Source organism: Carassius auratus, unplaced genomic scaffold (genome assembly GCF_003368295.1).
Source record: "Carassius auratus strain Wakin unplaced genomic scaffold, ASM336829v1 scaf_tig00003102, whole genome shotgun sequence".
Classification (NCBI taxonomy): Eukaryota; Metazoa; Chordata; class Actinopteri; order Cypriniformes; family Cyprinidae; genus Carassius; species Carassius auratus.
This window is the reverse complement of record NW_020523502.1, coordinates 398,497-416,043: the sequence shown is the minus strand read 5'-3', so window position 1 is coordinate 416,043 and position 17,547 is coordinate 398,497. Positions and strand designations below refer to the sequence as shown.

The 17,547-nt window shown below is 39.8% G+C and overlaps 1 protein-coding gene across 1 annotated transcript in view; it reads right to left on the bottom strand.

The window, feature by feature from the left end:
* Nucleotides 1-17,547, bottom strand: part of LOC113070145 (cytosolic phospholipase A2 gamma) — a 30,385-nt gene that overhangs the window by 1,614 nt on the left and 11,224 nt on the right. The window contains exons 6-13 of the mRNA XM_026243356.1: nt 12,846-12,948; nt 12,624-12,764; nt 12,097-12,162; nt 11,940-11,999; nt 9,868-9,993; nt 9,425-9,568; nt 9,095-9,172; nt 4,238-4,392 (exon numbers count right to left, since the gene is read on the bottom strand). Coding sequence (XP_026099141.1) covers nt 4,238-4,392; nt 9,095-9,172; nt 9,425-9,568; nt 9,868-9,993; nt 11,940-11,999; nt 12,097-12,162; nt 12,624-12,764; nt 12,846-12,948 — 873 coding nt within the window. The remainder of the gene's footprint in view (nt 1-4,237; nt 4,393-9,094; nt 9,173-9,424; nt 9,569-9,867; nt 9,994-11,939; nt 12,000-12,096; nt 12,163-12,623; nt 12,765-12,845; nt 12,949-17,547) is intronic.

The following is a 17,547-nucleotide window of genomic DNA, read 5'->3' as shown; positions in this document are numbered from 1 at the left end:
GAGCACTGGTCAGCATAGAGCGCCCTCTGGCGGCTGTAAATGGTAATGATTTATTTTGGTTCATTTCTCTTGGTTCATGTCAAATTAATTTTGATAAATAAGTCGCACCTGACTATAAGTCACAGGACCAGCCAAACTATGAAAAAAAGTGTGACTTATAGTCCGGAACATACGGTAATTAGAATCACTGTAACGTGACGATCGTGTGCGGGTCGGGGCAGAAATATAAATAAGAGAAAATATATAGATATGGTGGATAATATATTTGAAGCAACAGATTCAGGTGATGTTTGAGCTGATCCGCACATCTCTAGTGCCCATGCTCTAGCTGAGATATCCCAACTCCGTTGAATGAAGCAGATAAAAAGATAAGCTCACTCAAGGTATTATAGACCCTATTTTAGCATATGCTTGTAGGTGTTTGTGCAAATCTTTTTTTTTTTTTTTTATCTGTTAAAATGATATACAGTGCCTTTAGTGTAGTGCAACCTTACTAATGAATGTCATGAGGAAAAAAGCAGGAAGTTTTATGCTAAAGCTTATAAAGGTTTGAAATGACTTGAGGCTGAATAAATTATGATTGATTTTAAATTTCTTTAAATCAGGAGTGTCAAATCTATTTCAGGGAGGGACACTGTCCTGCAGCATTTAGCAACAATCAGAGGTCACATTAATAAAAAAAATGGACTGGATTTTTTAGCAGTGACGTAAAAATCTGAAAGCTGTCCGTCATTTTGACAGATTACACTTAGGGTGATCTATTATAACTTGTAACTGTAATTCCCACACCTATCCAGTTGGTGGTAAGTGCGGTAAGTTGTACTATATCTTTCAACATACCTTCTGATGTTCATTTATGTTTATTTGGTGATAACAGTTCATGCATTGTCGCTTCACAGCAATCTGTCATGGCATAATAAACCAGTGTCATCCCTGATTGAAGCTTGGCCACCCCTCTGGCCAGTTGCATTTTGACCGCATTAAAATAGCAGACTTTATAAACTGTAGTTCGTTACCTTTTGAAACTTGAAAGGTTTCAGTTTGAGCTGGTGATTTTATTATAACTCTCATTATCACTTCCTCAGTACATTCAGTATTTAGCTCATATTCATGATCTCAACCATATTCTCAAAAATGTCATTTTCAACATCTTCAAAATCAATATTTTGCACTTGCAGCCTATTCACCATATCCACATTCAAATGACAATGACACTTTAGCCCCTTTCACACTGCACGTTGGACCCGGAAAATTGCCGGAACATTGCCAGGTTGCCTTCTGTGTGAACGCAAATACGTCCCAAGATTGATTCCGGGATTGATCCCGGGTTGGGGACCTAGTAACATTACGGACCTAGTAACAATGCCGGGTTCAGTCCCGGAACGAGCACTGTGTGAACAAAAGCCAGAACTAATGCCTTAAAGGGTGTATCGTAGTGATGAAGCACGTTATCGCGCAACTCTTTTACCGGGTGTTTTGAAGGCAGATCAGGGTGTGCTGTGTAGTGTGAGAGTCTGTGTTGTCAATGATGACCTCTGGGTGGCGGCATCCGCTGCATTAACTCCAGAGGTGTCAGTGGTATCAACCTGTGAACTGTCGTCCTGTTCTTTAATGGCTATGGAGGCTGTCTATGAACATCAGTTCTGTCCTGTTACGGCTATGGAGGCCGTCAGTGAACTCTCGTCCTTTCCTGTCACGGCTATGGAGCCCATCTATGAACTTCCATTCTGTCCTGTCATGGTTATGGAGGCCATCTATGAACTCTTTTCCTGTCCTGTCACGGCTATGAATGCCATCTTAGAATCCTCATTCTGTCCTGTCACAGCTATAGAGGCTGTTTATGAACTCTCGTTCTGTCCTTTCATGGCTATGGAGGCCGTTTATGAACTCTCTGTGTTTACTGCATCAGTCCCTGAGACCAGGAATGCACTGCCTGTGTTGTCTGTCTCTACTTTCTCTAGGCCCAAGTCTCTGCCATGGGTCCCATCTGCTCCACCCTGGTGGGCTCCAGTTCCACCTGCTCCACCCTGATGGGTTCCAGTTCTGCCTGCTCTGCCTTGGTAGGCTTCAGTTCCGCCTGCTCCACCCTGGTGGGCTTCAGTTCCATCTGCTCTACCCTGGTGGGTTCCAGTTCTGCCTGCTCTGCCTTTGTAGGCTTCAGTTCCGCCTGCTCCACCCTGGTGGGCTTCAGTTCCGCCTGCTCCACCCTGGTGGGCTTCAGTTCCATCTGCTCTACCCTGGTGGGCTTTAGTTCCGCCTGCTCCACCCTGGTGGGCTTCAGTTCCATCTGCTCTACCCTGGTGGGTTCCAGTTCTGCCTGCTCTGCCTTGGTAGGCTTCAGTTCCGCCTGCTCCACCCTGGTGGGCTTCAGTTCCGCCTGCTCCACCCTGGTGGGCTTCAGTTCCATCTGCTCTACCCTGGTGGGTTCCAGTTCTGCCTGCTCTGCCTTGGTAGGCTTCAGTTCCGCCTGCTCCACCCTGGTGGGCTTCAGTTCCGCCTGCTCCACCCTGGTGGGCTTTAGTTCAGTAGCAAAGTCCACTAAAGGAGGTAGAGCCTTTTCACATTTGGCTCCCAAACTCAGGAATAGCCTTCCTGATAATGTTCGGGGTTCAGAAACACTCTCCCTGTTTAAATCTAGATTAAAAACGCATTCGAATAATGAATCTCTTAAATTGTGACTGCAGTTGAATCTGATCAAATGTGCATTCTTATTCTTTAGCTTGAGTTAAACTAATTAATTTTACTTTGCTGGAACAGCAGCTATACTAATGATGTCTCTATTTGTTTCTATGTTTTTACACAGTATTTACATCCCGTGGTAACTAGGATTTACAAAAGCTCCAGTCTGGATCCAGAACACCTGAGAACAGATGATGCTGACCCTGAATCAACAAACAGAACTAGCAAATATTGCTACAAGTGTGACTGCATCATATAATAATTGCTGTTAATAATGTTCATCATCTGGCTGACTACATCTTGAATTAATTATTCTGAAAAATCTATGCATAAACTGACAGTCAACACTTATAAGCTACTACTAAATATAGTAGAAACGTAATTTTCGGAAAGATGCTTTGTTATGATTTCTATCGTAAAAAGAGCTATACAAATAAGCTTGAATTGAATTGAATTGAATTGAAAGTTGACTTGACGGGACGTTGTTGTGTCCATTCCTGGCCAGTGTTCATCTGAACAGCAGCTGGATCCTTGTGTGGCCAAGTATTCCTATAACGGGGCTGACGTGTTGTGAGACGTGCGGATCCGTGTGCGAGCTTTTATTACACAGAGACATGGTCATAACAGGTATATAGAGGGCAAGACAAAGAATATTCATAGGGCAAGTGTGGGTCTTCGATGAATAAGCAATACCCAGAGGGCTAAGCAAGAGGGGTAATCCTGAATCCAGAGCAAAGGGTCAAAGCACCAGAAACAGGGCAAGGCAGGAAAAAGACTAAGCTGTGAAAACTAGAAACTAAGATAAGACCATGAAAACTATAAACTGCAACAAAACTATGAAAACTAGAAACTGAAACAAGACTATGGAAACAAACACGGAATGGGTTGGTATTGCAGCTATCGCTAGGAGAGGGATATGTGCAGAACAATACTTGGCACTGTGTAAAGGAAAGTCCAATGCTTATAAATCGTGTCACCCCTACTCAAGCCCTAATTAAACACACATGAACCAGATAATCAATGTCTTCAGGACTACTAGAAACTTCCAGGCAGGTGTTTTGCAGCTGGTTGGAGCTACACTCTGCAGGACAGTGGCCCTCCTGGACCAGAGTTTGACATGCTTTAAATCACTGGTTATCAATTCCAGTCCTGGCGACCCACTCCTCTGCACATTTTGTATGTCTCTCTTGTTGGCTGTGCTCTTGGCTCTGAGGGGGTTTTGACATGAATCTCTCTACTAAACAGCTGATGATCTGAATCAGTTGTAATGAATAAAGGAGACATTCAAAATGTTCAGAGCAGGGGGTCTTCAGGACTGTAGTTGAGAACCAGTGCTTTAAATGAACTTTTTTTAAGAGTATTGTTACGAAATATTGTAAGATGACTGGCCTCTCCGAAGCTTGTTTTCTTTAATAAATCATTTAAAACTGATATTTGCCTTTGGTGATCTGTTGGCTGAGGTCAAAATCCCATTACCACCATTCGTTCACCTTACACCCTATTAAAATGGGCCGTAACAGTATGCATGCTTTATTATATAGAGAAAATGATATAATACCATGAAAGGATCGCCTTCACTGAAATCCAGGGAAATTATGAGGTCAGTGTCTCTTTCTTTTCTCAGAACTGACAAGTAGGGTGAGTTCAGCAACAGTCCAGCATCTATATAGTCTCTTGTTTCACTTGCCAGAAGAGCATCAGGCACTGCCTTATCTGACAGTATTGGAGTGAAAGATTACAATATGAAACTAGATAGTAAAGTTTGTAAGCAAACTTTAAGTTGGCTTGAAAAAGCCTAGCCAGAGAGATTGAAGTAGTTTAAAAGGGATAGTTCACTTTCAAATTAAATTTTGGTATGTTTTAGCTCACCTCAAGGGCATCCAAGATGTAGGTGTTTCAGCAGTAGTTTCCATTTTGATATTTTTAGGTCAAACCGTTCTTGTCTGTGACTCATATAATGGAGGTTTATGGTCACCACCTCAAAGAGCATGAACAGAGAGGTCCAATTTAAACAATATATATCGATATATCAACAGACAACGTTGAATTTTTTTCACAACCATATTTATTTGAACCAGAATACACAGATCAAGTACTCAGAGCGATGGAGGGAGCATCCGCTGCAGCAGCACGTCTTCAGGTCTCAGAGAGACAGGATCTCTTCAAAATTGGTGGTGTTTTAGTATCAATAGCAATGCATTTGCCACAACTACAAGACGACGAGGAGGACATCGACAGTATCGCATCACACACCTGCCTGACTAAAGATCCTGAATTTGCTCCGCTGTTGAGCCGCAGCGTTTTGCACGTTGTGTTTAGTTTGCCATGTATAAACTTGAGGTGACTTCCAATGCCAGAGGGACCCAATGGCACGCTGTCAATAGAGTGAGTAATGTGTTGTATTTTTATTATTATCAGAACGATTATAGGGTGCATTATAAACTAATTAATTAATTACAATTAATGCATTATATTTCAGACAGTGCAGATTGGTGGCAAATCATGTGGTAAACACAAGACGCATCCAAACACAAGACGCGGAAAAGCTTAACAGAGTAGCTGGTTACTCGCACGCTGTGTTTGGTGCGCACCCAGAGAGAGAGAGAGCCGCATATCACGGACAGCGACACTGAATCGAGCTCTGCTCTGCGAAGTTCTCCTCGAAGTCCTGTACCTAGTAATATATATATATATATTACTAGGTACAGGACACTATAATTAGAGTTGTTCCGATTCCGATACTAGTATCGGAAATATCTCCGATACCACAACAAATTCTGGCATCGGCATCGGCGAGTACATGAACCCATATACCGATCCGATACCATTTTCTTAAACAAGACCTAGTAATGACCGCTAGCTTTGCCTAACCGCCGCACGGTTCTTCTTTGCTGCTCAGAATGCATTGCAAACACAGGAAGTTGTGCTGTGTTGCCACAAGCAACCCATGTTTAGAGCAGCGAAGAAGAAATGAAGACGCGTTAGCAGCACTGATCTATATATGACTGGATTGCTCATCGCGTTATAAACTGCCAACAGACAGTGAAGCCGCTTCTATATTATAGATCAGTGGTTAGCAGTATGTCTCTGTAGTACCGGTAGTTACCGACTCCCGAGTATATTCGGTACCCGCGGCTGCGTTCAGTCACTTCCGTGTTAGTCAAAGATAAGTGTGATATTAGTGTGAAAGATAAAAACAAGCTTTCTAAAATTGTTAATACGGCAGGGAAGGTGATTGGCAAGTCACAAAGGCAGCTTGGGGATGTATTCGATAAGGCAGTACTTAGGAAGGCCCGACAGATATCAACAGACACCCTACACCCACTAAACTCAGAGTTTGAATTGCTTCCATCTGGCCGTAGATTCAGGGTCCCAAGGGCGAGCCGGAACATCTATAAGAAATCTTTTATTCCCCATGCAATACTGGAACTTAATCTAAACTGAAATTGTTTTAAAAATGTGTTTATTGTAGATCGAAATCTATCTTATTTTAATCAGCTGCACTGTTTTCCATTTTCTGTTGTTGTATGTTGATGGTGGTAGTACTGTACTCTTAACTGTGTGTATTTTAATGTAAGTTTAAATGTGGTGTCATTGATGTATTTATGTTCGGAGAAGTCGAAGACAAATTTCCACTAAGGCGGACAATAAAGTCTAATGAAAGGAAATGAAAGCGCAGGGCTCCAGACTGTAGCCGAATATATACTAGTGTCTGTGAATATTAAACTGCAAAATACTGTTTAAATATTACTCCTGCAAATTCTACATCTCTGTGGGTGACGGGCGCAGATGCGCGGGAGCTCGCTGTTTTGTAGTCTCTGCCGTGTGTCACTATATGAGGACACGAACTTCATGAGAATTTACCGTTTCATTTGAGAAAACTGTCATATCATAAACACAGACACTCAAAGATCTTCATGGCAGCCCATTAAAATAAATGTTTGGTTTAATATGAGTAAATTGACAATATATTAAACTACTGTTGTAGCCTACAGTAGATTTAGTTATGTCTCTATGTAGTAATAATAATACATCTCTATTAATAATAATAATTATGCCTAGACGGTTGCTTGTTTTTTACTTGTTTTGTTGTAAAGAGATTATCTGATTAATATATCATTTTTTATATTCCTAGACTTATTTGTTGCAGTTTTTTATACAGTTATATTGTAAAACTAAAATACCTTTTTTAGTTTGTGGTGTTGGATTTTTGGCTGCATTTGAAGTTCTTTTTCGCTTAAGAAAATAAATAATACTGTCAAATTCATGTCAGATAATAAAAATACTGTAATGACTACAGTAGTTCACCATGTATTTGTTCATGTTTTATTAAGGGATCAGTCTGAAGCACACCATAAAATAATTCTAGCAATTTACACAGGGCTAGTAGTATATACAGCTGTATATACAGATACACACCCAGGTATCGGATCAGTACTCGGTATCGGCCGATACCCTGAGCCCAGGTATCGGAATCGGAATCGGGAAGAGAAAAAGGGTATAGGAACATCTCTAACTATAATACACTTATGTAAGTGAGTATAGCAAAATTAAGCGACCTGTGACATATTATACCCAAATAATCTTCACACAGTGAACTACTAGTGAAATTAATTTTAAAAAAAATTCTATCTATCTATCTGTCTTATAAAGTATGTATTGCTTATTGGCATTTTTTTCTTTCTGAATTGCAAATGCAACATTTTCACACCACAGTCTGAACAAAATTAAGCATTGCTTGGTAATTGGTCAACAAAGTTTTGCTGGTTGTGTTAATATTTTCATACCAACAGTTGTCTGTAGTTTAGGTTGATTGTAATCCATTACATACCTATTGATTGTATATTTCATTGTTACACTGAAGACTATCCAGTGCTATTTTACATTTAATTATTCGATTGCTCTACCTGGACACCTACAAACTTGAAAAAAACTTAAACATTGTGTAAATAGCAAAAATAAATAAAAATGAATAAAAATATAAATGAAACATTTTCAAACAGGGCCCACTGGTACAACCTTCACCAGGGCCCGCTAGCCCTGCATAGACCTGCATTATATGAGTCACAGACAATAACGATTTGACCTAAAAATATCAAAATGGAAACTACTGCGGAAACAAAGACACCTACATCTTGGATGCCATTGAGGTAAGCTAAAACATACCAAAATTTAATTTGAAAGTGAATTATCCCTTTAAAGTCTTGAAGGCAATAAAATCTATCAGAAAAATAGATAGATAAATAGACAGATAGATAAATAAATAGATAAGAAATCATAAACTAGCATGTCATTAACATGATTAGCTAGTCAATAGCATGTTGTTAACAATTTTCTAGCATGTTGTTTACATTATTAGCAAGTAACTAACATGTCGCTAGCATGTTTCAGACATGGCTACCAAGTGACTAGCATGTCATTAACAGGATTAACTAGCATGTCGCTAGTATGATTCCAGCAGTAGCAAAAGACTAGCATGTTGTTAGCATGATCAGCAAGTGACTAGCATGTTCCTAGCATGATTAGCAAAGTTACTAATATGTTGTTAGCATGACTACCAAGTTACTAGCATGTCATTAGCATGATTCCATCATTAGAAAAAGATTAGCATTATGTTAGCATGATAAGCAAGTTACTAGCATGTTGTTATAATGATTAACAAGTAACTAGCATGTCGCTAGCATGTTTTTAGCATGAATATCAAGTAACTAGCATGTTGTTAGCATATGTATATGCTAATCCAGCTAAAACCAGTTGGTTCAGTAAAAAAACAGCTAAAGACCAGCTAAGACAGCGTGAAAGTAGCCAAAACCACTTTAAACCCATGTTAAAAGCATGTTTCTAGCCTGATTAGCAAGTTACTATCATGTTGTTAGCATATTTCTATGCTTATCCAGCTAAAACCAGTTGATTAAGTAAAAAAAAAAAGCAAAAAAAAAAAAAACAGCTAAGACCAGCGTGACAGCTCAAAACCACTTTAAAATCAGCTTGGTATACCAGCCAAAGCAACCAATCAGCTTAGGCTGGTTTTAGCTGTGTTTTCAGTAGAGAGTTTTTAAGCTTTGCTATGGCAGAAGACAGCTTAAATACACTTTAAGTCTTATTGTATAAAAGTTTTCACCCCCTCAATGAAAGTCTATGGGATTTTAGGTGGTTTTGATAGTCTGGTTTATGAAAACCGTACGCCGGATCAGTTAGAAAAGATATAGCAACCCAAGTCAGTCCAGTCTGAAGGTCTGACCCGAGTTTGGTGGTTCTAGCTTTAAAGGTCTAGGAGGAGATACATTTTAAAATTTGGTCTCAGAAAAAGAAGAAAAATAAGATTTTAAATAGGATTTCAGTAAGTTGGCTTAAAAAAGTCTTTAGTTACTAAAATTACTTAATAAGTCTGGTTAACAAATGTGTCTGTTCTTACCTGACATGTTGTGCAGAAAGTCATATTTTCTTCCCCAGATCCACATAACCATGCAATTACAAATGCTGAAGCAAACATCTGTAACACGAAAAAATTATTTTATCTTCAGTAGTTTTTATGACTCTAGACTTGAAGGTTCAGTGCTTTGGTCAATGCCCTTGATGTTTGCATTTACATTTATGCAGTCTTTTCCAACCCTGCACCATCATACCTGTTTGTAATTATCAAATATGGTGAGTGGCATAAGACTGGAAGACTGATTGGAAGCTTTATGGCTAGAAAACCAAAAGTGAAATACTTACAGGGTTAAAGGCAATTAGTTCAACCTACCAAATGGCCAGAAACTGAACCAACTATTCAAATAGTTGCATACATCCGTTGTGTACTGTTTCATATACAGTTGTGCAGCTTCTTTGTCATAAAGATTCAGTTTTTGCACTGGAAAGACAAGCTGACGTTTTCCTCCAGCAAGGTCTGCAACAGACAGGAGCATGTACATTATTTCGATTTTCTTATCTGACACATAGGTTTATTTGTTTTTCAAAACTGCAAAATTGTAATTGAAAAGCCATTAAAAATACAAAAATGAAAAATTGCCTTTTTGGGGATTAAATAGTATATTATATATATATTTTTTAAATTGTCTATACAAAGCAGATTCCCAAATGTGACAACTAAACTCCATCATGGGACACTATAGACAATAGATGGCATATTTAATGGCATACTAGACTCCTCAATATGAATTCTAGCACACTTTAGGAAAGGTTTACCTTTCAGCTTTGTTCTGATAGATTTATCAATTTCAGAAGGGTCTTTGCCATTCAAAACAGAGAGATTCATGTCTGCAAGTTCCATGAGCACCTGGTAACATTTGTCAACAGGTGGGGAGTTTGGGTCTTATGAAGAAAAACATTAAACAAGAATTTGATTACATTTTCATGATATACAGTCACTGGCCACTTATACATTTAATGTCATTTAAACACCACAGACAACCGGAGTATAATGCCCTGATGAATAAAGGCAAGGTGTAACCAATTAAGTATCCGGGGAGTATATTTTAGGGTTGTAACGATTCACTCGTTTTCTCGATGCATCGATTACAAACCCTGTCGATTCATATGCATCGATTTGAAACATGATTTTTGAATCGTGAATCGCCCGATCTTGAACAGCAATCGATTCAAAATGCTAAGAAACGAATGAATCGCGATTTCTATAGCGATTCAATGCTTTCAAAATGTATACACATTAAATTACTACACGCACAAATTAATGGAGACCTTGAAGAGTGTTCGTGAATCGTGCCTTTTATCTGTCCTTCACGCGCTCCACTGTTTACCACCTGTCACAGGATTGCGCTCGCGCTCCGTTCGTCTCTGACGCAGCTGACGTGTGATCTATAGGACTCGTGGCCAGTAATGCTAACGTGAATTAGTTTTATTTTTCTGTAGTATGGCTCTCTGCATCTTACCGATGGAGTTACCGGAGCCGTCGACAGCTGTATTTATTGCATGGACGGAGCAGGAATGTAAGTGTCTAAATCATACGCACAGATCCATTGAATGATAAATGTTTTTAAACAAAGCGGATGAACCGATTATACATAGGAAACTTTTAAAATTAACCACAGCATTAACAACGACCTTGAAATAAGAGCGCAAGATTTATCTGATAATCAGATGCATCAAAGTAGCGTTTGTTTCATTAGCAAACAGACATCTGGCGTGTTTTCTCTCAGAATCATTCGCTGATGGAGAGGAAAAGTTAAATAGAGATGAAGACGATTTCACACTGAAAGAGAAGCGATCTCGCTCTCATAGACGTGCCAGGCTATATCTGCAGCTAATCTGAATAAAAGCAGAATGAACTGATGAAACTTAAAAAAAAAAACACAAACAATTTATGAATGATGCTGTGCTAATTGACATTTATTACAGTACAGAAACTATAAAGTATATTTTCTACCTTATTCTGTGCAGAAAATGTAAATAATTGCTAATTAAATGTAGCCTAGTATATAAAACAATCATAAAATTGCCATTAGGAAAAAAATATCTATTACAAATGATTGATTATTGTCCAGCAGTGTATTTGATTTATTACAGCTAATTAAAAGTAATTAAAAAAGAAGATAATTCCTTGTAAAAAAAAATAATAGTAAGAAGAAGAAGAAAAAAAATAATAAGAAGAATTATTATTATTATTATTATTATTATATAGGCTACATACATAAAATGATTGTATTTGACATTTCTGTCACTTCTGAAATTATGGCTACGCCCCGGTGTGACAAAATGTTAGCTTATACATAATACTCTTTAAGCTCTTTTTTTAAAAACTTGGCTTACATACAATTTTACGTATGCCATGTCGCATCATTAAACTAGAATTTAACAATGGACAAAAGGTTTTGTTTTTTTTTTGTTGTTTTTTTCTAAGCTATGGTTCTCTAACCATAAATGCTACTGTAATTTGCCCCCTGACTAAGCATTTAAAGAATTTAGTAGAAGCATTTAAATAATCCTGTGAATGCACTTAAAGAATGCAGAATCGAATCGTTATAATTGAATCAAATCGAATTTAATTGTGAATCGAATTGAATTGAATCGTTCCAAATTTGCAAAATCGTTCTTGAATCGAATCGAAAACCTATGAATCGTAATCGAATTGAATCGCTGCCTTGCCAAAGATTCACAGCCCTAGTATATTTATATCAAGCAAGTGTTAATTATGGGTCATTATTTAAAACCAGATCAAAGATAATCTTTATCAAATTCAACACATCAGTACAAAGATAGATTAACTTCAGTCAATCAATAAAAATAAAGAAATGCTTTACCTTTCCCAATTTCCTCGAACATCCCTGTTTCTATTCTAAGTATTGAATGAGTAAAGAAATCTGTGTGGGAGGGAAGGATCAAATGGAATCAGAGGTCAAATGATAATGAAATAAATGTCAACTTCAGTCAGAACTAAATCTTCATAAGCAGCAGCACCTTTTATTCGTTTCCAGAGGAAATTACAGATCTCCTGTCCATCAGCTAAAGCGCTGCCACACAGAGCTGCAGAAGACATGATTTTAATAAATAGGAAATTTCACAATTAAAAAAAATTAAATAAAATGAAAATGTGCAACAGAACAATTCACTGTGATGTCATGTATAATTGTCATTTATACCGTATTTGGAAACAGCTGATTTTATGAAACAGCTCAAGACAGGGATGCGTCTGTACTGTGAGAGCTTCTCATATTTTTGAACTGAGTAATCCAAAATAGGCTCACCAGTATTGACAGTATTGACGAAATATTGTTATTTGATGAAATATATATATATATATATATATATATATATATATATATATATATATATATATATATAAAGAGAAGACCAGTATACATATGATAAGATGACACATAAGATTCAACACAAGTAGCATTATGGAATGCAGAACTTTCAAATGCAATTATTCTTTATTCATACTCAAAGCTGGATGGTGCCCTCGCACATATTAAAATTGTTACCTTGCAGATACAGCATGTCAATTTCATCCTGCTGTTTTTTCTTAAAGCCATTGTCAAACTGGCTGCCAAAGCTGGAAGTATCCACAAATGCTCCAGTGAGAGAATAACCTGCTTCATGTGGACTGATCTCAAACCAGGGGTCTACAGACAGAAAGAAAAAACAACCATGCAACAGCTTATATGAGCACATTAACATTCTTTCTCACTCACACAAATACAGACCTCCATCTCTTTGCTGTTTGCATTGTTTGTCGATCATTGTGTAGATAGGAAACGGGTCTCTATTGTGCTGATCCTGCTGCTCTGAGATTTTGTGTTCGTCGATCTGAAGAGAAAATATTTGTTTGCAGCACTGTTATTTTACAGAAGCATGGGTTCTTCAACACAAACAATCAAGTGAAGCAATTTACTTTTGTTCTCAGTAAAACTCTTTCTAGTCTGTAACAGTCTAAAATTAAAAGATTTTCCACTGGTGGAATTATCTGAAGGGGAACATCCCTGAGGAATTTACAAAGTGGATTCTCAAGGTTTCAGTTTGCAACACATCTAAAATGGTGAAGTGCTGTTATGCCACTGATTATACAAACATGTTCAACAAGAAAATGGAGATATATTTTTACAGGTTGCCAAATGAAAAGAAAAGAGATCACTGTAATGCCTTGGTGCATTAAAAAGTTATAGGGATTGAAAGTGAATGTCGTGACATTTGCCAAGTATGGTAAATACTGGTGCTCTGCATTTAACCCATCCAAATGCACACACAGAGCAGTGAGAAGTGAACACACCGTGAACACCCCCGGAGCAGTGGGCAGATATATCCAGCACCCAGGGAGCAACTGGAGGTGTAGTGCCTTGCTCAAGGGTATGAGTGGAATTAATTAATTATCATGTGTATCAAGCACTGTTCATCCACTCCCCCACACCTACAACTCCTGCCAGCACCGAGACTTAAACCTGCGACCTTCAGGTTACAAGTCCAACTCTCAAACCATTAGGCCACAGCTGCCCTGATTGGTTATATGATGATGTATAATGATGATACAAATGATCCACTTAGATAAATATTGTCTTTGTACATTATCTCCATATAAAGCATTCAGGTTTCCCTTTGTGTATTTCCTCTATGTCCGTTGAAATTATATATACAGTACACAGTCCATGAATAAAGTGCTGGGTAGTAACTGACATGTAAACATCGCGTTTTCTGTTTCTTTTACACACCAGAATCGTGCCTGACGCGGCGCTGGCGCACTGCTGCAGCTGTGGGTGACATAGAGGGATGCCGCCGACAGACCAGGCTCTTGTCTTCACGACAACAACATCTATACTTCATGTTGAGCATAAATATAAAGCCTACTGATAAAGGACACCCTCAACAGTATTGATGGGAAAATAGACTATGTTTGACAGGTGCAATATGCCAGTGTGTCACCGGCCTAAGGTTTTCAAAAGGCATCACGCGAGTGTGAACATCACTACAACTAGGAAAAAAACAATTGTAATTCAAACGCAGCTCCCGTCTGTTATGTGGAGGGGTTGGGATGAACTCAGATGCAGACAGGAAGTGCCAAACACAGGGTTTATTAACACAAAAGGGGAAAACAAAACCCACGAGGGGGAAAACAACGACTAGGGTAGATACGAAATAACTTAACAAGACACGATAAACAAAGACTCGAAACACAAGAACACTAACTACAAATAAACAATAACAGGTCTCACAACGACTTCTTCCAAGGGCAACACCGAGTAACAATATATCACAGGAACATTGAGTAACATATCACAATGTGGAACAATCACAAGTAGGAACAATGAACCAACAAAAGACAGAGCACACTAGGGGATCTAAATAGGGGAACTAATTAAGACACAACAGGTGGCACAGATAAGGCAATCACGACAAGACTAGGATAAGAAGGGGGCCGAGCAAGGGGACAAGACAACACAAGCACATGGCCCAAAGACAAGGCCATGTGCTTGTACACAAAACACGGGTCTGTCATGATCCTGCCTCAAGACTAGAGAACAACATTCAGAACAAGTCATATTAAGTGCAAGTTCTTGGCTAATAAAAAATCAGATGACTGCTATTGATGGCTCCAAACACATCGTGTGTGTGTGTGTGTGTGTGTGTGCGTGTACTTGTTTTTCTATTCTGGTGGGGACTTAAACCTGAATACACACAGACTCATGGGGACTTGTGTCACGGTGGGGACCTAAATTGAGGTCCCCACGGGTAAACAAGCTGATAAATTACACAGAATGAAGTTTCTTGAAAATCTAAAAATGCAGAAAGTTTCCTGTGAGGGTTAGGTTTAGGTGTAGGGTTGGTGAAGGACGATAGAAAATACGGTCTGTACAGTATAAAAACCATTACACCTATGGAGAGTCCCCACAAGGATAGCTGACCAGACGTGTGCGCGTGTGTGTGTGTGCGTGTGCGTGCGTGCATGCGTGTTTGTGCTGGTGCAAAACTTCACACAAGATTTGATTAGATTTTTTTTTTTATGTCAGTGGGAGAAAAAGAAAGCCTCCACTGTGCAGTAAGGGCTGCCTTTGGCCATTCATTTGCGATGGTATGCTGCAAAGCATTCCATCTTTCCATTCATGCACAGGAATACATTACATTTCTGGCACTTCCATCTCGACACTCCCTTTGGACAAAGTTTGCATCGCCCCCGCTTGTTTGAGTGAAGTGGCAAATGTCCGAAATTATCATACTGTACATCTGGTTGTGGGTGGGAGGGTCTTGGGGTATTGGACTTTTTCTTTGACCACATCTGTGGTGGAGAGGATGATGAAGGTCGGCCAACTTTGGATGCTGGCTTGTTGACTTGAGCCATAGTGTGTGCAACTGCCAGTCGGAACTTTTTGAGAGTCAGCGGTGTTTCTTTCTGGAAGCTGCAGTCCCGCTTGTAGACAAGCCAGGCATTTGAGATGCAGAGGTCTAGGATGTATCCAAACAGCGGAAGGTACCATCGTCTGGATTTCGCCGGGGTCTTGTACATGTGCACCAGCATATCAGACAGATCAATGCCTCCCATATGCTGATTGTAGGCAAGGATGAGTGAAGGGCACGCAACACTGACCTTTGCTTTGGCCTCTTTTTTAGACGTCCATCTATCATGTCGAAAACATAAAGAAAACAATTTGTATTACAAATCATGTACTCTTACAATGCTAGTCATATAGTAATACACAAACATAGTCAATTTTAAATTAGGAAATTAATAGTAACACCAGAATTGGTATTAATTCTTCAATTTTATTCTTGATATTTACCATATACAGTACAGAAATGGTGAAAAAATTATACTGATAAAATATTTTATCAAATATGTAATTGAATAATATTAAATTAATATTTTTAACAACACTAACCCTTTTGTTCATTGTAAATAGTTAATTTAATCAACATTAGCTCATTTTAGCAACATTAGCTAGCGTCTCTACTATAAAATGACATCTCAACCGTTTGGTAGAGCATGTTTTGAAAAAATTATTTGACCCTTATAATACTTATTTTTGTTGAATTAAGTTACATAACTCTGTTTAACAACTCATCTGAAATTATAATATGTCAACAAAATAGCCTTACCTTTAAAAGTCCCGCTGAATTTGCGTCATCAAAGGATGAGGGAATTTTCGCTGTGTGACTTCCGGTTTGAAGGAACACTGAAAAGGCATGCTGCTCACAGACACAGTGCCATCTAGTGGATTCGTTTAGCATTACACAACTACACCAAACGGTAGAGATGGCTCATTCAGGTGGAGATAAGCTTGATGCATTTTTCAGTGAAATATAGTGACTTAAAGTGTGGTCTACCAAATGGTTGAGTAGTACCTTAAAGGGTACGGTAGCGGGACATGACTGACTGGGACAGAGACAAAAACCAACAAGACATGACAAATAACAACAAAGGCAGACATAAATACACTACGACAGGGTTAGGGTGACAAATAAAAAAAAAACAAACAAGGAAGGGGAGGAGGCGGGACAACAAAGTTCAAGGGGGGAAGACCAGGGTGGGTGGGTGGGGCAGGAGTCTTAGAAGGACGGGACGAAGGCTGACGACGGGGGGTTCGGGCAGGTCTGGGTGGTCTAGGGTGGGGAGTGGTCTCAGGACCATTGACAACAGAGGACATGACAGGAGAACTCACAGGACACGGGGCAACATCTACTGGACACGGGGCAACATCAATTGGACACTCGACAACATCAACTGGACACAGAAACTGGGTCAGGAACCGCGTTCACTGCGGCTGGCTTGGGATCACTGGGGACAAGACAGGACTGGCGGGGATTTCTAAAATCTGAACAAGACGGGACAAATAATCAGACAAAGTCTTGGCAGCAATTACAACAGGCATCTCCTTACGAGATGAGACAGACTGTAGCAACGCTTCTGCTGCAGAGTCGGCCGCGGCTCTCTCCTCCGCCCTCACGACTGCGGACTTGGAAACAGTTCTCTTAGTCGCCGGTTCGGGGTCAAGGGTCACTGCTGCTGGCTCGGGGATGCCAGCGCTCACCGCTGCTGGCTCGGGCACGCCAGCGCTCACCGCTGCTGGCTCGGGCACACCAGCGCTCACCGCTGCTGGCTCGGGAGGCCTCGCCGACTCAGGAGGAGACAGAGACGCAGGACCGGAAGACCCCTTCTTCCTCCTCTTCCTCCTTGGCCGCGGCGCAGAGGTCACAGCTGGGTCTGCGACTGGTTGGGGGAGTTCGGTCTCAGGCAGGGCAGACTCTGACGCCGACGACTCCGAAGCTGATTCCCACGAGGAGGTCGTGGGAGATGCCTCAGGATTCTGGGAGGGATCTGCCTGTTCCCCCAGTATTGTTACAGCCAGGAGACGACCCTCTGGGATCACCGGCAGCTGGGTAGATGGTGGGGACCTCTGCGGCTCCTCCTGTGAGAAACTC